The sequence below is a fragment of the Triturus cristatus genome, chromosome 6, assembly GCF_964204655.1.
Source record: "Triturus cristatus chromosome 6, aTriCri1.1, whole genome shotgun sequence".
Lineage (NCBI taxonomy): Eukaryota > Metazoa > Chordata > Amphibia > Caudata > Salamandridae > Triturus > Triturus cristatus.
Window position 1 is genome coordinate 560,675,480 of NC_140589.1, and position 23,479 is coordinate 560,698,958.

General features: G+C 45.5%; 1 protein-coding gene across 1 annotated transcript in view; it reads left to right on the forward strand.

Annotated features, from left to right (window-relative positions):
* The window catches only part of LOC146817397 (dynein axonemal heavy chain 5-like), a 1,608,734-nt gene that overhangs the window by 38,334 nt on the left and 1,546,921 nt on the right, over positions 1 to 23,479 (forward strand). Inside the window, exon 2 of the mRNA XM_085609634.1 lies at positions 4,028 to 4,200. Within this exon, the coding sequence (XP_085465760.1) occupies positions 4,028 to 4,200 (173 nt within the window). The remainder of the gene's footprint in view (positions 1 to 4,027; positions 4,201 to 23,479) is intronic.

Here is a 23,479-nt window from a genome sequence, read left to right on the forward strand (position 1 = left end):
GAGAGGAGCAGGGAATAAAGGACTCTACACTTACCTTCCTGTTGTTTTACGTCATTATATCATAAAGCATACTTCCTAGCAACTCAATTACAGTTGATGTCACAGTGGACGGTGGGACATGCGTTAGGGGAGACCCACATGAGCACTGGGCCAATATCTGCCTCTGTGATTCGATGCATGCTACTACCAGGGGCCAAGCCCACTTCAACTGGTCTGTTACAAGTGACACTGGTGCTCGGCTGCATGAAACGCATACACCGGATGTCACGGACAACCCTACTTTATTCTCCCCTTCTGCTGCTAGTGAGCCTTCACAGAGGTCGCGATCACTACACAACACGAACCCTGCAAACATGGACAGAACATTCATTCATGGAGGTGAGTTCACTGTTCGCAAATGGACACCTGCTTTCATTTGCAGAGCTGACACCGGCCTACCTAGAGGACAGTTTCTTATGTATGGACGGCTGATAGCAGGCTGCCGCCGAACCTGGAACATGACCGATACTGAGCCGGCTACACACCCCATCCTTCATGCTATAATACAGATTGGCCCCGGGTGTCACATAGTGACTTGGATATATAAGGCAATCCAAGAACTCAATACAATAATACTCGCCCCCCCTGCGGGAAACTTGGGACACTGAGCTTCAGAGGCCACTCCAGGACAAAGAATGGGAACAGGCGTTAGAGTATCCCAAAAGTGTATCCTGAAATGACCGATTCAAAATTATACAATACATTATTTTACATCGGGCGTATCTGACGCCAGAAAATCTCCAGCGATATTACCCGAACACACTATTCTTATGCCCTAGATACCAAGAATCGAGCATGACCTTTCTCCACATGTTTTGGAGCTGTCTGACGCTACAATCTTACTGGAACACAATACACACCACACTGTGCGGGGTGACGGGGCTCGCAGATGCTGCAACATAGGAAGCCAGTGCGTTAGGCATATTTAAGCACCATAAACATTACAAAGTAGAAACACAGTTTGCATCTCTGGTTTTCCTGCTAGCCAAACAGAGCATCACCGTGCACTGGAGAACTCCGGCGGGACCTCCTCTGGCCGCCTGGAGGGGAGCATTTATAAAGTGGGGAGCATCTGAGGAAGATGCGCTACGATATGAAGAACCGGATACGTTTATGAATAAGAAACGAAAAGCTGGTGAAGATGATGTTTGCGATGAACAAAATGTAGCAGCTATTGAGGAAAGTACGCAAGAATCAACTGAGCAGTCTGTCTCAGTACATAAGAACTGTAAAAGAAAAATCTCCAATCCTCGTTTATACAATAAAGCTTAAATGAAACTGGGGTTTACATTTTCCTGAAATGAAAACAATCTTTGTCTCCAGTGTTTAGTTTGTGGGGATATATTTGCAAATGAAAGTATGGTACCAAATAAATTACAACAACATTTTACCTCAAAATACAGACATTTGTCAGAAAAACCAGTAGAATACTTTATTGAGCTTTCAAAATCTATAAAGTAGCAGTCTGCATCATTCACAAAGAGAATGAAGACATCAGAGAAAGCTCAAAAGGCAAGTTACTTGGTTGCTCAAATAATTACCAAAAACAAGGAACCATACACTGTTGCCAAAACCACCATAAAGGAACCTTGCTGTGCTATTGTTCGAACAATGTTTGGGCCAGAATTTGAGATAGAAGTTAATAAAATCCATTTGGCAGATAACCCGATTGGAAGACGTATTCAAGACATGTCTGATAACATTAAGCTGCATATGAAAGGAATTTTCCAAAACTATAATATGATCTTAATATTTTAAGTAGATGAACCCACATATGTCAGTGGGTTAGCTCAATTATTGGTTTCTATACGTTTCAGTCATACTGACAGAATTATTGAGCAAGTTTTGTGTTGCCTAGAACTTCCAATGAGAACTAAAGTGAGGATATATTTAAAACTGTGGATTGCTTCATGAAGGAAAATAATTTGCAATGGTTAAATTGTGTAGGAATATGCATGGATGGTGCACCCTCAATGGTTGGCTCAACAAGAGATTTTGTAGCTTTAGTAAAGAAAGTAAATGAAAATATTATAATTACTTATTGCTTTTTACATCGCTAAGCACTAGTCGCGCAAACCATTGGAAATTAATTAGGAAAAGTTATGGACAAAGTGGTTCAAATGTTCAATCACATTAAAAGTAGACCTCTTAAATGAAGATTATTTGCTCATATTTGTGAACAAATGGGGGCAAGGTTTAAAAAGCTTCTACTGCACACACACATTTGTCGGCTCTCAAGGGGTCGAGTGCTTTGTCGTGTATACGAATTGCAGGAAATGATGCTTAAACATTTTTAGGAAAATCAGCAACACAAATTCTGCAAGCCAATTCAAAACAAACTTTGGTGCACAGAATTGGCATATCTTGCTGACATATTTGAACTTTTGAATACAATTAACACCAGTATGCAAGGAAAAGGAGAAAATATCTTAACAGAGGTAGATAAGATTTGTGCTATGAGAAACAAAATAGCAATTTGGAAATGGAAAGTGAAAGAAGGCAATTTTGAAGTGTTTTCCAAAACTGCGTGTGATATCAGCCCGCTGATTGTTGACCATTTTACATTGCTCAAAGAGAAAGTTCATCATTACTTCCCAAATGTTGAAATCCAAGACTATGACTAGATCAGAAATTAATTTTTTTCAACTGCAACTGGGAACTTTTCACTTATTGAAGAAAAAGAAGAATTAGCTGAAATAAAAAATGATTGAAGTCTGTTAATAATGCATGAAGAAGGTGACTTAGACAGCTTTTGAATTCGTGTTTCAAAAATGCATCCAAACGTAGGTAAAAAGTGTTAAAAATTATTCTGCAGTTTTCTACTACATACATTTATGAAGTATCCTTTTCAACGATGACAAACTTAAAGACTTAAAACGTGGAAGCTTGAAAATGCTTGATGATAAAATGTGAGTGTCTTTATCTAATATTCCACCAAATATTGAGCAGCTGTGTTCATACTATCAACCTCATACATCTCATTTAAATAGTTAGTGTTCCTGGTTATCTTCAAATAGTTTTAATTCTTGCACATATTTACATATTGTTACTCATAAATGACAACGATATTGGAAATGTATGTATGATATTATTTTACAAATCATATATATAAAAATATACATGAAAGGTTTTCAAAAGATATGTTGCGTCCCCATACTTTTCGTTATTACAATTTATATGACATACATTTTCTATATTTGTCCGTATCTCTTATATGCGGTTAGTTTAACCTCCGGTTTGCTAGTGAAACTCAATTACGGTGTCGCAAAATGATGCTTGTCTAAGAAGTGTGTTACCAACATGAAAAGTTTGGAAAGCACTGCCTTAGGCTATGAAGTAGCCCAATAGAGCCCAAACCACCAGCAGTCTTTGTTCTGCTCCATTTCCCCAATTATTCAGGGGGTAGACATCCCTTTGGTCAGCTGCCCACCAAAACCCCATCGGGGAGAACAAAATGAATAAATCCCACATCCCAGTTCCTCTGGACAACCTGGCCACACTGCCCAATGCAGGTAAAAGCGGAAATTAAATCACCCTGATTTTTCTTTAAAATCTCCTTATTTGACCTCCAAAAGCTGTCCTGTTTGTACATGTGTGGTATCAGATGATAAAAACAGATCTGATGCTTATGGTAAGTCATTAGCTAAAGTTCATTTGAAATTGTTATTAACTAATATGTTCACTTTAATTAAATTAAAACCAACATTTATTATTTGTAGCTAAAGTACATTTAAATTGTTATTTACTAATATATCCCATTTAATTACATTAAAACTTGTAATTAGCATTTCTTTTTTTTTTTTTTTTAAAGCTGAGCCCTAAAAGTATGGAGCTTTTGCGAAAGCAAAGACAGTGATTGTGTGTTTTTGTGTTGTGTATGATGTCTGTGTTTTGTATGCTTGTGTGTTTGTATGTATGTAGAGAGAGAACTTGCCTGTGTCACTTTTACCTGAATAAGTAGATAATACTCGCAACTTTATTTGTCCAGCTGCTGGTCCCCAGACTATCTTTTTCTTCTCTGAAACGGAAGAGAAGACCCAGCTGACAAAATGGGACCTGCGCATCAAGTCGGACTTGCTAAACTGTCGTCACCTCCAGGGCTTGGGAGGTGGAAGTGAGAAGGGTTTGCGCCCCACCATACTCTACTTCATGCGTGCAGAGGTAAGAAATCAAGAGGGTACATGGTGAGATAGATCGTGGATCATGGAGAGTAGACTGGTTGATGCCAGCTCATGTACCAGCAGGCAAAATATGTCTGATATAAAACTGCTGAGGCACATCTAACATCACAATGCATGACCGCCTGATGATCAGTTAATAACAATAGAATGAAGATTGTGAAGATGACAAAAAACCCAGAGATCCATTAGACAGTGGCTAAAAGAAGCACAGTTGCTTTTGTGTATCATTGGGATGTGCTTGAATATTTCAATGGAGGCATTTTAAGTATGACATTTTGTGTGCGTGTTGGTCAACTGTATAACAAGGTAAATGTATGAGAAACCTGATAATGTTACTAGAGTATAACAAGAGGCGTTGATAGGATAAGAGGCAGACATAATGACTGGTCATCAATTGCACTCTGCGCTCATTCTGACTCCACCCTAGTACAAAATGACTGATTGATTTCAAGGATTAAGTTTTCTATGTTTCGCAAACTAAATATTATTGGGTCAATCCGAATTAATTAGATTTTATAAGAAAGTGTACAGATTGCTAACACATACTTACATAGTGGGTGGTTCTTTACAAAAGTGTTTGCCCTGGAGCGCTGGTGTAGTCGTCCCCACATATACAAACTGTCATTCGTGTGCCTACCAAGCCCACCGTGGCCTAGGACCTGCCTGCATAAACCACTGACTGAACTTCCACCAACTCACTAGACACCTGTGCTCCTCTTCACTCGCCCTTGCACATCCTCCCACCCCCAGAGCTTAATTTGTAAAAAAGATAAGTGCCAGGGCTCTAGTCAGGAGGTCTTTGCAGCTTGCACCACCCATTGCCACTGCCAGCATTGTCAATCACAGTATGTACACAACAACTAACCAGCACACTGCTACAAGTGGGACAATTCAGATTATTCCAGGCCCCCAAAGCTATAAAAATAACTTGGTTGGCAGGTATTAGTTGTTTTTAATGCATACTAAATTAATAAATAACTGCTGTTCTGCTCATCTCTAAATTGTACAAACAGCGCCACCATGTGGCTGCTGTCCTAAGTGCCTGTGTCAACAATTAAGTGCTGATGCCGACATTTTAGTGCCGTTGCCGAGCACCGGAAGCCACCGGCTCAAATTAACCCCTGCCCCCAGCATCAGTCACAGCCGCAGTGGTGGCAGCTCTTTCTTCTACATTGCTGCCAAGACCTGGAGTGATCCTTCCCCTTCAGCTCCATTCAGTCTCCTGGCTGGCAGACTTCAGAAAGAGACTCAAGACCTGGCTCTTTGACGGAGACACAGCGCCCAGATAACCCCAGGGGGGTGACAGTGTTGCACTTTACAAATGCTGTTTGATTGTCTTTCATGCATAAAAAAAGATTTCAGCCAGTTATGGAAAGAACAAAATTGTTCCTCTTTTAGTGCCTTAGGGAATTCGACTTGCATGACATTGGAGAAGTCACAATCCTGATGTTAATTGTGAATGATCTCCCACATTTGCAGATTAAAGTGATTTAGAAGGTAAAGCAGTCATCCCTAAGGATATCCTTAGTTCATCTTTGGAAACTTGGCCAGAGTAGTCAGCCAGGCCTTCAGGAAAATGTGTGTTAGGTATGATGTTCAACAGCGCAATCCAACAACAGGGCTGTTGAAGAAATAAACTTTAAGATCCACACCAAGTCCTATTACAAATTTAATAAGAAAACCCTCTCACACATGAAAACAATTGTTTTAAGTATGTATCCAGGGGATTTTAAAGTTTGTAAGGAACAACAGAATCCGAACACCCAACGTAAGCCAATTGCGGAGTTGAAAAATTCTTAAAATTCCACTGTCACTTAAATCCCTTTGTGGGTCTTCATTAGGACTTGAGTACAAAGTGAAGCAAACCATCAAGTGCACAAGACTGTATAGAATGTAGGGCTTGGTCTCGTCAAGGATTTTATTTCCTGACCTAGTCTGCTGGCTATGTGTTATGTTATTGTCATTTATAACATGCCTGCTCATCCCCGAAGGAGTATCCTGACACAACAGGTGTTAGACTTGGCATCGTTTGGCGTGTTTCCCCTGAGTTTTTTGCTTTCTGACCTCTCGGTTTTGACTCTGTTTGTGCTGGCTTAGTGTTTCTGCGCACTTTTCTCACTGCTGATCAGTGGTAAAGTGCAAGTGCTCCTGTGGTACAATGTGTTATGGATTGGTGTTTCCATGATTGGCCTATTTGATTTATGTGTCAGTCGCTAGTAAAGTGCACCGTGTGTGCCAGGGCCTGTAGATCAAATACTGTTGGTGGGCTGCAGCACTGGATTGTGCCACCCACCCAAACAGCCCATAAAAGTAACTCTGGCCTGCCATTGCAGAGCCTGTGCGCAGTCTGTCAACTTGGCAAGTGCACCCACTTACCAGGCCCTAACCTTCCCTTTTCTTACATGTCAGCCACCCCTAAGGTAGGCCCAAGGTACCCCTGTGGGTAGGGTGCAGTGTATGAAGTTTGTTTATAACATCTTATAAACACAACTGGCGTTGGCAACTAGGTAGGAAAATAAAGTTTAGTATGCCTGAACTCAGAATCTAAAGATGCATCTTTTAGTGAAGGTGATTTTTACATTCTGTGCTTGAAAATACCACTTTTAGAAAGTAGGTATTTTCTTGCTCAGTCATCCCGTTTGCCTTCTGCCGGAATGTGGATTTCCTGTCTGGGTTATGGATGACAGAAGGCTGGGAAGCAGGAGTGGCTCCAGATAGTCTAGGTGGGTCAGGAAAGGGATGAATAAACCTAGGTTGCAATTGGGGAAGGGGGAGAAGATTTCCTCGCACATCAAAGGGCCTGGTCTGCCTCTGACTATGCCGTCTCCACCTCCTGCCAGGAAGTCACACCAGAGAAGGCAGCACTGATTCTGGCTGGGCACAGACACTCTCTGCCTAGGAGATCAAAGGATTTTGGGATATAAATATTGGGGCCCAGACCCCTGAACTTTGGAACTCTTTTGGATCAAGAAGAATGCCAAGAAGAAGAACTGGAGAAGCTGTGAGGAGGAACTACCACTTTGCTGTGTGCTTTGCTGTGTTGGCCTGTAGTGGCTGCTTCTGTCTTGGGCAGTGAAAGGACTGGACTGAACTTTCTGCAATCTACATTTGTGAGTTACTCCAAGGGCTTGAGGTAGAGCTTGCCCCCTGTTCAAGAAGTCTCAGGAACAGCAAAGACTTCAAGCTCTTCTGCCCTCAGCACTGGGGACTGTGTGTTTTGGGCTACAACAGAGGAAAAAGCAACCCAATGCCGTCTACGACACCGCTGCCAACTCCGTCTCCTGAAGCCACCGCAGAGGGCACCACCGCAACACCGCACCAACCTGGTCTCACCAACGACGTCTGCTGACACCGCCACCAAGCCACTGCTCGCACCGCGACCTTTGGGCATTGCACTCCGCACCGCCTCGCTTCACGACGACGCCTTGGCCTTCCCGATGATGCCACTCCACGCTGAAATGGACACTGCTGCTTGCACCGTGGTTTGAGGGCACCGCTCATAAAGTTACACGGCGCACCGCCCTCATCACGCACCGCAGCCTTGGCCTACCGACGCTGGCCCCATCGACTCCAGAAGACAGCGCTCCAGCAACGACGACGCCTCTGCTTGCACCGCGACCTGCCAGCACCACGACAAGACCGCATTCACTTCGCACCGGGACCCTGGTCTCACCGACGATACCATCTGACGCTGCCACCGAGCCGCTGCTCGCAGTGCGACTTGAGGGCCGCATCGCTGCACTTCACACCACAGCACCCGACGCCTGCGGACGCCAGCGCTCCTGACTTCAACAGAGAGGAGATCGATTTGCAACGCGTGTGACTTTGAGGGCCCCGACGACTCTTGCACCGACCTCGGGAACCGACGCCTGCGGACGCCGTGCTTTCGAAAGCTCAATGAGAGGTCGCCAACACCCTGCATTTCTAAAAGGTACTGCTTGCAGGTCTTACCGACACCGTAGCTGGCCCACGATGCCGCGGTCAGCCAGAACTGTTTGGATTTGTTTGCTCACGATGCCATGATAGCCCCGGACGGAGCTATCGACATCAAGGAACAATTTTTCAAGCTTATTTTGATAGCCGAAGATTTTAAGTACTGTATTATGGAATTTTATTGTTTTTGATCTTATCTTAAGCATATAAAAATATTGGATATTACTGTTGGTTATGTGCAAATGCTTTACACACTGCCTCTACGATAAGCCCGACTGCTCGTGCCAAGCTACCAAGGGGGTGAGCAGGGGTTATTTTAGGAGTGTAACTACCTTACCCTGACTAGAGTGGTGGTTTCTGCCCGACTTTGGCACATGCCCTAGCCAACCAAAAATCCAATTTCTAACAATAGGTCAAGCAGCAATGAAATTGCACAGCGGAGAAATTCTGAGTAACATAACAGCATTAAAACAGCCAGCTTTCAGGTAGTTTCCTAAAAGTAGGCAATTTCGAAGTGAGATGAAGATTCAGCAGAATAGCATTCTCATGATGTGCATCAAGATACACAAAGGAGCTGCCTTCAAGATAGAGGTAAAAGCTGTCCAGAGGTCCAACGAGGAGGCTGTACTTAGTAAGGCCATGTCGGAGTTGAATACCTGCAATTTGAAGGCTCGGCCAACTAGCAGCAGAACAGAAGAAAAGCTCCAGCCAGCAGTAGGCGTGTTTCAGTGTTTGAGACTTCAAGCAAGTTTATTAAATGCAGGAGGAACCCTTCTTCAATCAGTTATTTTTCTGCAAAATTCATAAAGGCTTGTCCAGATCCATTAGGTGGTGCCAATGTGGACAATGTCAGTTTTCAATCCTAGGAGAACGCTTTAAATAGATTTGGCAGAGACAGATTTTGTTCGAGCAGAACAAATCCCTTCCTACATCCTGTGGAGTCACATATTTTACTGATACATGCCAGTGGGTCCCCACAGCCCTCCAGTAGAAATTCACATTCACATTTTTCTCCTCTGGTAAAATTAAGCCCAGAAGTAAAATGAATATAAGGACAGGCCACAAAAATCTAGTTTTGCAGATCTTCAGGAGTTAAAGCAAACCCAATCCACTTCATGACAACTGTTAGGGGTCTACTCAATCATGACAAATTTTCTCAAAGCAATCCCATGACCTCAGACAAATTGGGCTCCTTCCATCGTGCAGTATTCTGTTCCAGGCCACTGCAACTTCAAGAGTCAAAACTCAGACTCCACAGAAAGTTACTGTCTACTATGACAAATCAAATACCTCAACGAGCATTACATTGAAAACAGCAAGCTGACTTCTGTAGTCCCGGAGCAAGTCCTTTGAACAGAAATTATAGTGGACATCACAAAAGTATTTCTTCCACCAGGTGAAGCAGAAGTTCTCTTTATGGGACTCCTCTTCTCCATAGTACGATGAGCATCGAATCTAGTGAGATCTGACTTGCTATGTTATGTTGATTTTTATTTGTAGAGTGCTCATATGTGCACTACATGCTTCATGCTGAAGTTGCCAATGGCCGGTGGAAGCCCCTTCTGGTAATTGTATCCTACGCCAGGGAATAAGGTTATGTAAAATATTCATTCATAGAAACGCCTCATGACATTCAGAGGTGATGAAAAACTTTCTTTTGCAAATATTGTACACTTTGCACTCAAGTCTGCTTAGTTTTTGTATTTGCTTGGCTATCTTTCAAGTGGGTGTAGTAGTATATAAAACCACACAAATGTAAGCAGTGGAGTGACAAGCATTGGAATTGTACAAACTCACAAACTGATTGTTTCTATGCACTGGTCTACATTCAAGGAGGGAGCATGTTTTTTAGACTATTGCATACAATGGCGATATTTAAATGGTTTCTCAACTCTATTGATGAGTAATGCTAGGTCGACATGGAAACCGTATTTATTTATTTTGAAAGGTTTATATAGCGCGAACATGACCACCGAGGGTATTGGAACGCTTTACAGTTTATACAACAAAAACGGTACAATCAAACAAAACAGAACCAACAAAGCAAAAATTCACAGTCTTATAAAGTCCGTCATTCTCGTGACCCTGGCAGCTGGGCCACAAATCAATGACTGTGGCCTCAATATTGAATGGAGTAGCCAGTCTGAGGCAGAAGTTTCTTCATCGGGAGCCCTTTGACTTCTTTTTTGAAGAGAACAGTGGAAGGGTTCACCCTGACTTCGGGGGAAAGGGAGTTCCAAATCCTCAGAGCCATACCTGAGAATGGTTGATTGTAGGTTTTTCTCTTCTTGAATTTTTGTGGTTTGAGCAATAGGGTGCTGGCACTTCTGGAGGCTCTCGAACCACATGAGAGCTCCAGTTTCTGAGCAAGGTACAGCAAGGTATTGAAGTGGATGGCTATGTGTGCCTTGCATGCAATTTTTAACTGTATCCGAGCCTCATATGGGAGCCAGTTCAGGGACAACAGGTCCAGAGAAATATGGTTGTATTTTTTAGTCCCAGTTATGAACATAGCAGTGGAATTGAGGGCAACCCTAAAAGGAGCCATCTTCACTCTGGGCAAGCCGCAAAGTGTTGCGCTGCCATAGTCCAGCGTATAGATCACTAATTCTTGCAGGAGATAAGGTTTGAGTTTCCTTAGGATGCTGAGTTGGAAGTTCACTCCCTTGGTGAGGGAACTGATGTGCTTCTGCATGTTCAAACTTTTCTCTAACATAATACCCAGAGAGGTTGCCGAATCAACGAGGTGAGGTCTACAGTTAAGAGCAGTAACCTGATTCAACCATTGTTCCATGACCGGACATTGCTTGTGGGGTGCGATTAAGAGGAATTCCGTTTTTAGCGCATTGAGCTTCAAGTGGTTACATGTCAGCCAGCTTTGTGTTTCAAGAATTTCCAGTATGTCCAGTAATTGTAAAGTGCAAACAATTACCCGAAGGTGTCAAGGCGCTGGGGGCCCTCGGGAAGATTAATCGAGCTATTGCCCAGAGTCACATGGTGCTGGGCTGATCTGCCACCGGCACCGGGGAGCGAACCGTGAGCCCCCAGGTTCCGGTGTCAGTTGCCCTGGCCGCTGCGCCACACCTCTGCCACAGAAGGACTGAGTTGAGGGACTGAATGTCCTCGGGGGAGGCGATCTTCAGGTATAGTTGGGTATCATCCGCATACATGTGATAGTGAATGCTGGATGATTTCAGAATTTCTGTCAGAGACTCCATGCACAGGTTGAAGAGAGTGGGTGAAAGTGCTGAACCCTGAGGAACCCCCAGAGTGACTGGCGCAGGATGAAAAAGGGGTTGGTTCACCTTGAAGCTTTGGGATTTGTTATGAAAGAATGAAGAGAACCAGTTTAGTACAGGCCCAGACAACCTCATCCTGTGTTCCTGGAGGGCAATTAGGTTATCGTGTTTGGCAGTATTGAATGATGACGAAAGCTCAATAAGGATCAGTAGGAACGACTCATTATGGCCCAACATTCTTAGCGCATCATAGACAATGTGAGTTAACGTAGATTCTGTACTATGGCCTGGGCAGAAACCAGATTGGCATTGGTCCAGGAGTTGGAAATGATCTATGTGGTTACAGAGTTGGGCGAGCACACGTTTCTCCAGGAGCTTTGCCAAGGTGGGGATGTTAGAGATTGGGCGAAAGTAATGAAGGTCCGTCGGTCCTTCATAACTTATGAAGTTATGAACCTTGCTTTCCAATTCTAACCCGTTTAAATTTAGGAATTTCAACTAGGAATTGATCAGCAGAACGAAGTACTGCAGATGATAAGAATGTTTTAATATTTGTGTTGCTGAGGTTGCTTAAAGTGTCCCAGAGGGGCATTTTGTTGATTAACCAGTTGTTTTTTCAAAATTTTTTGTCTTCATTGGAAGCCACTGGAGGTCCCTTCTACTACCAGAAATGTGATAATGTTTACAAGTTTTACAGCTGATGAACAGCAGTTGTTTTCACTACCTGAGGTTTCTATATGGCTGTCTTAGGTAGGTTGGCTAATGAGCAATGGCAAAAGCCCAGCCTACCCTTAATTGTAGTTGCCAGCAGCACAGCTTTATTCTTTGTGAATGGTGTGCATTGTCTTTTGAAGCAAGTGTACAGCATCAGAAACATATCCTTGTCTAGCATACTTCTGAGTTCTTAAATTTAGCTTTAATATTCAATAGCCTTCATGAAGGATTCTCAACAAAGTTATGTTAGCCGGCTCCTGCTTTGCTTACTGAGTTCAGATTTAAATTCAGTTCGAATAACTTGCGTCCAGTATCCATTCCTCTGCAGTAGTGTGGTGGGGATCCTTTCCTCTAAAAAGTACAAACATGAAGTCAGTTCATCACATTGATCATGCTGGTGATCTATCCTGATATAAATCTGGGTTTCGATTAGCACTCAATCCAAAGATAAGCATGATTTTGGAACAATATAAAAAAATGAAGTCCTTTGGATCCATCAGTTCAAGAATATGTGTGTTGTTTTAAACCATCAGCATAACGCCTCCTGTGATCTACCTCAATCGAAGCAAAGGAATCGTCTTTCTTGCTCCTGGACCTTTTTGCACCATATGAACTGCCAATCCCATGTTCAATTTAACGATATACAGGACCACAAAGGTATTAAAGACACATCTCCTACTGGGATACAAAGAGCCCCAATATTGGCAGGAGGAAGAGCCCACAGAGGGATTATTATGAGATCATTTTGTATCTTGACGGGCATTATGAGATCTGCAGGCACACCATGGTCCTGTGGTGTTTTACTGCAACCAAAATCTCCAAGTCAAGCAACAGGCAAAATAAGGAATTAATAGAAGATTGCCCTGTTAATTGCTCATTGTTTAAGGGAATCTCAGGGTTCCACGTAGAATTCCTGGTAACTCCGCCCTCCAAGTTACCAAATTCTCCTTATCAGTAACTTTGGGGGGGAAGTGAACTTAAGGGGTAGATAACAGGCAGTCAAATTGGGCCCCAATATTTGTGCAGGGAAGTATTTGGTGAGTCTATAACAAATGCACCAGTTAAAAGTGGTTGTAGAGTTCTACTTACTATCCTTTCTCGACATTACTCATCTTCAGCATTAAAAGCATTTTAAAATCCCAGCTGGCAATAATTTTGCTGAAAAGAGATTAAGTTGAGTGGGAAACTGTTGGGAATGTGTAGATAGTCCCTTTCCAAATACAAACAAAAGTATGCGGATTTACTTCCATTCATCCTAATGAAATTCACTACTGTGCCCAACTAACATTTAGTGATAGTATTTCAGGGCCCGATTCACAGAACTAACTTAAGACAAAATCCTAAACTTACTACCATTTTGGTATTCACAGAAGGCACTTACTCATTTTGGTATTCACAGAAGGCACTTACTCATTTCGGTATTCACAGAAGTTAGGAGTCCTAACTTTAGGACTCCTAAATGCCTTCTGTGAATACCGAAAGTCTTAAAATTAGGATTTTTCTCAGTTTAGTAGTAGTATAGTTAGGACTCCTAACTTTAGGACTCCTAAATGCCTTCTGTGAATACCGAAAGTCTTAAAATTAGGATTTTTCTCAATTTAGTAGTCCTAAGTCTAAATTTAGGACTACTAAATTGAGAAAAATCCTAATTTTAAGACTTTCGGTATTCACAGAAGGCATTTAGGAGTCCTAAAGTTAGTAGTCCTAACTATACTACTACTAAACTGAGAAAAATCCTAATTTTAAGACTTTCGGTATTCACAGAAGGCATTTAGGAGTCCTAAAGTTAGGAGTCCTAAATTTAGGACTACTAAATTGAGAAAAATCCTAATTTTAAGACTTTCGGTATTCACAGAAGGCATTTAGGAGTCCTAAAGTTAGGAGTCCTAACTATACTACTACTAAACTGAGAAAAATCCTAATTTTAAGACTCTCGGTATTCACAGAAGGCATTTAGGAGTCCTAAAGTTAGGACTCCTAACTTCTGTGAATACCGAAATGAGTAAGTGCCTTCTGTGAATACCAAAATGAGTAAGTGCCTTCTGTGAATACCAAAATGGTAGTAAGTTTAGGATTTTGTCTTAAGTTAGTTCTGTGAATCGGGCCCTCAGTCTTTAGCAGTGACAATACAACAAGGCAGAAACAGTAGTGCCTGACTGTTCAGCAGCAATTGGAAGCAGTGTGCATAGCAGTAATCACATGCATCTCAGATACTCAATTGTAATTGAAGGAGCACCGGTGTGCAGTATTTAACCCTGAGGGAACAGAAATAAGGCTGAAGTAGTAATGAAAGTTGCATACTGTCATTCCACTACTGTGTTCATTGAGTTTGACTGGCCTGTTTTGCTTCTTGGTATGGAGCAGGTGGTGGGAGGGGGCGCCCTTCTGGTAGAGGTGGTAATGTGAGTGATCAGACAACAGGTGGTGATGGTAATTCTGCGGCTGCATGGGAGAACCACCCACTGGCCAGTAACTACGGCAAATCTATTGTGCTGCTGGCTCTCTTAGGCCAACTCAATCAGCGGCATAGGAAGGGGGGCAGTGGGAGCAGTTCGCCCCGGTGTCATCACTGAGGAGGGTGACAAAATGGCAAAAATATGTAGGTATTAAAACTTTTTAGTTCACTCAACAAACGCAACGAAATGTGGCAGACCTGCCACCTGCCACCATCACATGTTAGCCTAACACATTTTAAGGCAAGTGCCCGCATCACCGCATTCAAAATAATTATCATGCATTGTAGCGCTGTCAAGCTGGAGTTCTGCAGTATGGTAATTTAATTAGCACTGTGTCTGAGCAAAGCTGGGAACCCAGTTTGTTCGTGCTGAACGCCGCTAGGGGGCCGGCTCCGGCGCTGCTTGCAATGGAAACATTTACCCAACATTCTGATTTACATGACCTAAAGCTGCTAGAGGTGCACAGTGCTACAACGTAACACTTAGGCACCCAACATCACATGGCATTAACGTCACTAGTAACTATCAAGACATTGTGAGTCGAGTGCGGCACTCTTGAATTTAGTTAAACTCGTGTTTCCTGAGACACGAGCGGGGGCAGGGCAGCATTCCTAATGGTTTTAGAGTCTGCACTAGTGTAAGTGCTGATGGGGGAATGATAGCCAGCTCTTACCATGCCACAGTATCATGCGACATCACAGACTCGACCCCCTGGCTCTTTGCGTGCCTGCAGTGGCACACACTTCTGCCCTGGCGATATGACAGAGAGCTGCTGGCACGCGGTTTACGCAACCGGACCAACCCCACCGGCCGTACCCTGAGACTATGGGGTATATTCACAAGAACGTGTGATAACTACCGCAAGAGTAGCGTAATGCAACTTTCAATATCGCAGCCCATCACTGGAAAATAACCCCGTGTCAACGTGGAATTCCCAACAAGGCGGTAGCATGCGATAGACACCAGATTACGCGTCAAATGTCAGCGTCAAAATCAACGCCACGCCGCAAAAATGCGAAACGTGAACGCTAAAATTCATGCAATGAGGCCAATCGAGGTACAAAAAGTAGCGAAAATCAGCCGCAGGCCTGCAAATCCCACGCGTCTTGCGGGAAAATGCACCATAAAAAGCACAGAAACAACAAACCAGAAACAAGTCTAAGCAAGGAGCCACATGGATGCACCCTAACCCAGCCCAGAGGACAATGGGAACCCCACAACCCCCACAGACCACCAGCAAGGAACAACGGGCTCGGGGAAGGCCAAGGAGAAAAGGGAGAGAAAGACGGGGTGCAGACCGCAGGAAAACACGGAGGTGACAGAACACTACCAGCAACTGACCCACAAGCAGACTACCGTGAATGCAGCCGGAGTGTCGAGGAGGGCAACGGAGAAGGCCATGAGGCACCGGCAGGACGTGACAACCTAAACCAGGTGCAAACCCGCTGCCAACAGGAAGGCAGCAACGGCGACAGGAGGTGGCTGTCCAGTACCACAGGAGGAGCTGGAGGAAACCCAGGCCACAGTCATCAGTGTGGAGACGGTGCAAGGAGTAGGGAGTATGGACACAACTCGAGAGGGATTGGGTGGACGGGGGAGATGGGCACAATGGCACATATGTACAACGAGGCGTAGCACACTGCACACCCACAATTACCTAGGATCATGTCCCACATCCCCTTGACACACTGCAGCACACACACATAGCAAGAACAGCACACCCACATCGATGACAACGTGGTACAATGTGCATAGCCGACACTGCAGAACAGAGGACAAAACTGGCTCCGCACATGCACAGAAACATGCCTACCACATCTGACAGAGCAGGAAACTGTGAAATGGAAATGTACGCGTACGACCTCACATCCGTCATGTAGTCCAAATTTACACTATCTCGCAGAAGAATCCAGCACCTCACAAACAGTCACAATGTACATTGCCAAACAGTCTGCATGTAAACCAGAACAATGCACCAACATACATGTCAACACAATGTCAACATGCATTTCCCCTTCACATTGCAGAGGGGCACACAACACCTCCAGCACAGAACAGAAGACAACACATCTGTGATGCGGTAGAGGACCACCACACCATCGACACCGATGCCCTACAACAGCCCATGGATATCCCACGCAACCCACCACCAGGACCAGGGCAGACAAGCTACTCAGAGGAGAACACAGAGCCCGCAACAGACCACACAGCAGGAAGCACCCGCAAGCACAGCTGGCTCACAACACCTCACCCACCCACACATGGCACCCCAATGCCATGTGTCATCACGCCAAAAGGAGGTGGCCCGACAGGTGGGGGTGGGTGCCGAACCCATGGAAGGTGAGCTAGAACACATACGTTGGTGTCTAGCACCCTCAGAGACCACCCACACCCCACAAAGGAGACCTACACTGCCATAGAGACACATGCAGATGCACGTTCACAGTACAGAACCACGCCCAGGTGCGCTAATAGCAGTCATACACCCACATCGGCATGGCGTACGACGGCCCTGTCCACTCCCCTTACGTATTGAGTGGGTGACGACAAAGCTACATGTCCAAGCTCCAACCCGCTGCCTGCGGTGACATGTCTGCATCCGATGTACACCTGCATCAACTTCCTCATCAACGTCCCAGGTCTCCCACACTGCCTGAGGTGACAGTTGCGTCCGCAGTCCACAGCGCAATACCCAGTAATGGTTCCGGGTGTGTAGCTTGACTACCACCTCCAGTCTGCATTCCTGCCTTGGGGATGTTGCCTCCTGCCCTCCCATTGTCTGTGCCATCTCCTGTACGCACACTTGACACATCTTCCCCATCATAGTCCCAGGTCTTCCCCACTGCATGAGGTGACATAGCTGCGCAGCATCTCCACAGCACAAAACTCAATCACTAACAGACAATGGCTTGCGGTGCACTGAGTCACTGGCACCTGGAGTGCTGAGCAGGATATCAGGCCGATGATGGACCGCTGTATCAACTCTGGCAGATGGCGGTTGGAGGTGGTCCTTGCGGTGGTAGCGTGTGCCTCCTGCGGTGATGCAATGTCCAGGCCGGTCAGAACCCAAATCTGTGTGTGGGCCCTGGTGGCCCGCAATTGAGGCCGGAGGCTGCGGACAGCGCAGGGCCACAGACACATGGCGTTGATGACCCCAAGACCACCGTCACAGAGGTCATCCAGTATATCAGGAGAAGGGGTCCCAGACCTGAGCAGCACAGAGTTAGTGGCCCCGGATGCTCTGTGGCTGGCACAGGCACCCTGCCACTGGATGGTGATTTGTGATGCACTGAGGTAGGTCCACGCACAGTGGGCGGGTCCTCATCGAAGTCCAAGGTGAATGTGGCGTATGCTTGCGGGGGACAGAGGAAGGTGTCCTCCAGGGCATGATGCAGAAGGTCTGATGTCATCAGTCAGCAGCAAATGGAGGAGTGGAAAGCACCAGCCTCATTTTCACCATCAATTCGGTAACAGCTACATGAGGATGAAAACAGCCTCTAGTCCATAGACTCAGACACCATCAATGTACGACCAGAGAGTGTCCATGAATGTCGGGTAACAAACTTAGTGGCACAGGTGCTGAGCGGGGATGCAGTCTGCGATGATGCCGGTACACTGAAATGAACTCCACCCTTGCCAAATCAAGACTGACCTACTGGACCGCAGTGTAGGCCGGAGGCAGAGGTCAGCAGTGGCCCACAGCCATGTGTCGTTGGCTGGCGAGGCACAAAGTTAGTGACACCAGGGCAGTTGTCGGTAGTGTTTGATCACCTCCGTAACAATGATCCTGTTCCCTCAGGACTGCAGCGCATCATCCTCTTACGCCTCTCCGTGCGTTCGTTGACATGTATTCTGCCTTTTGAATAACTGATATTCAGTTCCAAATCTGTGACCCACTCATGCGCAGCGTAGGCCGAGGGCAGTAGTCTGCGTAGGCCCACAAACGCGTGTGGTTGTGATGCCATGCACAGACTTGTTGGCACCACATCGAAGGGGGTATAGTGACTTGTCCTATGCCTTAAATAGTGTTCACTGCCATGGTGTAATCAAGACTCAGTTCCAAATGTGTGACCTACCTGACCGTGGTGTAGGCCTGAGGCAGCGGTCAGCACGGCCCATTCACTGAGTGTCGTGGCATAGGTTGGATGGCCCCACCGGCCTGCGTAGTTCAGGTTCAGTGGCACCACGTGTTCGGACTCCTCCGTGTATGTGACCCGGGTTTCGTCCGGACTGAGCTGCATCTTCCTCTTACTCCTCTCCATGCGACCACTGGTATGGACTCTGCCATTCGTGATTTGCGCCAAGGTGCTGGATGTGGGACCTACTGGTCCACAGGGTAGTCCTGGTCCCTCATCCACATATTGCCGGCTTGCGTTGAACAGGGTTAGTGGCACCACGTGTCGCCGGCTGGCGTTGAACTGGGTTAGTGGCTCCACGTGTCGCAAGAAGCCCATATGGAACTATGCCTCACTGATCGGGTGGGGCCTGGTGCTGTTGCCGCTGGCCCGGATTTGGGGTCACTGCCATATATGACTCAGGACACAGTTTCACATATGGGACCTACTGGGCCGAAGAGTAGGCCTGAGGCGGCAGTAGAGTACGTCAATGAAAAAGAAGTAAAGCGAGCCTGTGTTGTGGAGGCCGTGATGGTCTGAGGAGGCTGCCAAGGTCGCGGGAAGTGGGCCTGGAGCTTGCGCCGGAACGTGGTGGGCCCTCCTTGACACACCACGGTGTCGGCAGGTGATCAGTGAGGCCTGGTTGCGCTGGGGCAGGCCTGACGGGTTCATGGTCCAGCGTGCCGGGGTCTGGCAGGCGCACAGTGTCGCAGGCAACTCCGCTTAAGAGGACGGCATCGGCCTCGTGGCGGGGTGAGAGTCGCTGCCCTGGCAGCGACATTGGGCTTTCCGGAAGAGGACCACGCCCAGGGCTATGTGCTTCTTATTCACACCCCTATGCTAAGTGGCGTACGCCGGGCCATTCCACTACGGTCACGCTTATGGGGGGGCGTAACAGGCAAGATTTCCGTGAGGTCCCCCACTGGCTGTGGTGACATGATTGCGTCCACTGTCCACTACACTCCATACACCAGATGTGTATGTCGCCATGGATATGGGTGTGTGCTGCATACTGTGGTCTGTCCAGCACATCTCCGCCACTCTTGGCATTGTGTACTTTCCCAATCATGGTACTATTGCATCCTTCACACATGCCTATTTGCCACCTCTCCCCACATTCGGCTGTTGTGTGGCTGAGGTGCCATGCTGTTGATGGCTCATGTTCACGGCTTGGCCAGGTAACCATTGTGAGTTGTTCTGTCGTGTCTGGTGGGTGGGCATGTTGTTGTGCATGTTGGTTGTAATTGTGTGACGTGTGCATTGCCGGAGTTGTGTGATTTGCATGGTTGTGAAGTTGAGTTGATTGGGGTGTTCATTTGGAATTTGCCAAGGGGCAGTGCATTTCCCTTGTTGCCATCCTGGGTACACTGGTTGATGATGAACGGTCGGAGGATGAAGGAATCATGCACACTGGCTGTGTATTTGAAGGCGACATTGTTGGAGGTTCCACTGTGTTCTGTTGTTGCCTGCACATTGGGGTGGGACGTGTACTTTCTGTTGCGGTGATTGTGTGGGTTGTGGTCCTGGCTGTTGTGGCCCTCTTGGGGGTCCGGGCCGCATTATGGGTGGCTCCATGGCATCTGTTGCCCTTCCGATGTGGCCCTGGGCTGTGCTCCCTTTTGTGGTGCAGGCTGCCGTCCCACTTTACACCAGGTCAGAGCAGGTGTAGATTCCCTGGTGCTAACGCGCCTTATTGCCTGTTTTTTGTTTTTATCGCAGATCTGGCTAGTCGTTGAGAATGTTGAGGTGTGATGTTGTCACGGCTTTGGCACGGGAACGCCCACTGGTGCTGTGGGCTGTTAGCACCAGCTTGTGAATGGGGAGGTAAATTTATCACGACTTTGGCTGCGATAAAGTGCCGTTAATTTGCCGATAGCTCCTTGTGAATATGCCCCTCTGTGTTTACTCAGGGTTGAACTTGAGCGAGAAAGAATCATGGTATGTTAGAAGTTGTTGCAGCCGCGAGGCCCGACACCAATTCAACTGCCTGGTGCGCCTATTTTCCCACGAGGAATGCAGGTACTTTTGTGCAGTGAGTGAAACTGTCTGTGCTCTGAGTGAACCGCATCCGCGATACCGTGCACCTGCGTCCAATTGTCTGTGTGGGTCTGAGCAGACAGATGACCCTATTTTGAGAGCCTGGCAGGCTTCACAAAAACAACTTCAAGTTCCTAAATGTTCATTGTGCCGGTAAAAACATTTAAATCTTAATTTTGAGTTGGCCTACCATTTCATTGTCAGGGGACTCTCACAACTTTGACAGGTTGAGAGCAATGGCCCCATAAATTCTGGTGGTACTATAGTGTGTTTATGGTTCCAAAGAATGACACCGCTAGTGTGCGAGTAAAGATTGTGCACTGACCAAAAGTCAACATCGCTGACTTAGTGTTTGGAACTGCTTAAAAAAATCCTGACCGCCTAGACCCCTGTTCCACATTTTACTGAACTCTGGTTATCGGAGATTACACCCCACACCAGTGCTTTAAATGGGCCGGTACTGTCCGGTACAGAGTACTGGCACTTTTTTATTTTGAGGAGGAGAGTACCGGCACTTCTCAAGAGAGACGTATTACTTTTAATTGGAGAGTACCGGCACTTCTCAGAAACAAGCAGGTACTCTGCCACAGAGTACTGGCACTTTTATTTTTCCATTTCAAGCACTGCCCCACCCCCTCTTTCTAAGTGTCGGTGCATTCAAGTAATCTTTTATTTGGAATAGGTCCCCTTTAAAGGGTGCTGGGTTATAAATACAAGCCGTGGAGAGTGGGGCCCACCTTAGCTCTGGCAGAATGGCTTCAGCTCAGCTGGCGAGTTCACATCAGTAGACAGGTGCACATTTTATTAGAACTTACGTTATTGGACATTACTAGTGCACTGTACTTATCAGGAGCCCTGAGCAGCGCGACATAGTTGAAGTTGCACTTTACACACCAGTGACGGTGGAGTGAGTCTGGTCAGTGGTGACAGAGGTACTGCCACTCATAGTCGTTGAAATGTCACTCATAATTACACTGACATTCTGAAAATGTTACACTTAGCAATCTGAAAACTTGGCAGCTGGGGGGGAGGGGGTGACAAGAATATTTTCACACAGGATACCACCTGACCTTGCTACTCAATGAACTCAATGGGCTGCTGTGGTTGGCTTGTGTATTTTTATTATTAAGATGAACTCTCTGCTCTTAAAGGGATACCTCCACACTAAGTAGGATGTAGAAAAACACGCAGCTTGGAACAAATGCTGCTGCTGCACCTTTACTGAAAATCTGCAGCGAAAGAAGGGGGGATCCAATGTACAAAATCCTAATCTGATAAATACGGGCGTTGGGAAATTACTGAATTGCACTATAATAATGGATCAAATAAGCTGACGCTATGTACTATCTGTGTCAATGATGATCCAAAAGTATTGATTCATGTTTCCAATGAGCTAGTACACTGGCCTATGCCCCTGATAGTCTGTGGGGACCTCAATTTACATCTACCAGGAAACTGGTTATCGGGGAACGAGTTTAAAGATCAAGGCAGGAAACCTAAAGTTTACCGGGCACTTCAAGATCTTTGCACACTACATGATTTGACGGATAGTTGGCAAGGCAAACATCTTATGGATCCCGGGTTCACGTATTATTCTCATCCACATTCACGTCATGCCCGTTTAGATTATATGCTTATCTCAAACTCCTTGAAAATTAATTGCTCAATAGAAAAATTACCGAGAGTTTTATCCGACCATAACCCATTAGAATTAAATCTAAACTGTATTAAAAGCAATCCAACAATTAGATTATGGACTTTTGAAAGGGCACTCTTGAAAAATGAGAATTATTGTCAAAAGATGAGAGAATGGATCCCGATTTTTTTATTGGATAATTTGGGTAGTGCACCGATCAATGTGGTCTGGGATACCCTGAAAGCAGGTAGTAGAGGGGGCCATATTACTGGAGAAACTTGGAAGCGCAGAAGAAGATCTAATCAAAGCTGTACAAGAAGGAAGGACAACAGAAAATGACTTGGCCAGGGTAGCAATTGTTAGAAACCTCATTTCTGAGATTTTTATAGAAAAGGCAATAGCTAAAGCAACATCATGTAAAGAGAAGGTTTATGAAATGCGTGAACAAGTGGGACACCAGTTAGCTGTTCGTACAAGAGAAGAATTTTCTGCAACAACAATAAAAGAAATCCAAGATCCAGAACTAGGTTTGAGAACAGATTCATCAGAAATGAGAACATCATTCCAGAAATTCTATCAAGAACTTTATACAGAGCCAGACAAAGGACAGGATTACCCAGAAGCATATTTAGAGTCAACTATCCGTAATAAATTTAAAAAAGAGGATCAAGATAAGTTAGATAATCCCCTTGTCTGGGATGAAATTCTTCTCTCTCTAAACTCATTGTCAAACGGAAAAGCAGCAGACGTTGATGGGATCCCGACGGAGTTCTATACTAAGTTTGTAGAACAACTTAGGGTTATCATGATCGATCTATTCGCACGTATCTTTCAGGGCGGGACACCATTGGCCTCTTGGTCGGATGCTAAGTTTGTGGTTTTTCCCAAAAATCAAAATAGCCACAGAAATGGGATCTTACCGCCCTATAATCCTGATAAATGGGGATTCCAAAATCTATTCTAAACTTTTGGCCTCTCGATTGGCACAGATTATACACAAAATCGTGTCCGAACGTCAACATGGGTTCATTCCCGGTAGATCAACAATCGATCACGTGCAGAGAGTCATCTCCCTATTTGATTATACAGAGACAACAGGAGACCCTATGGCGCTTATTCTGCTTGACGT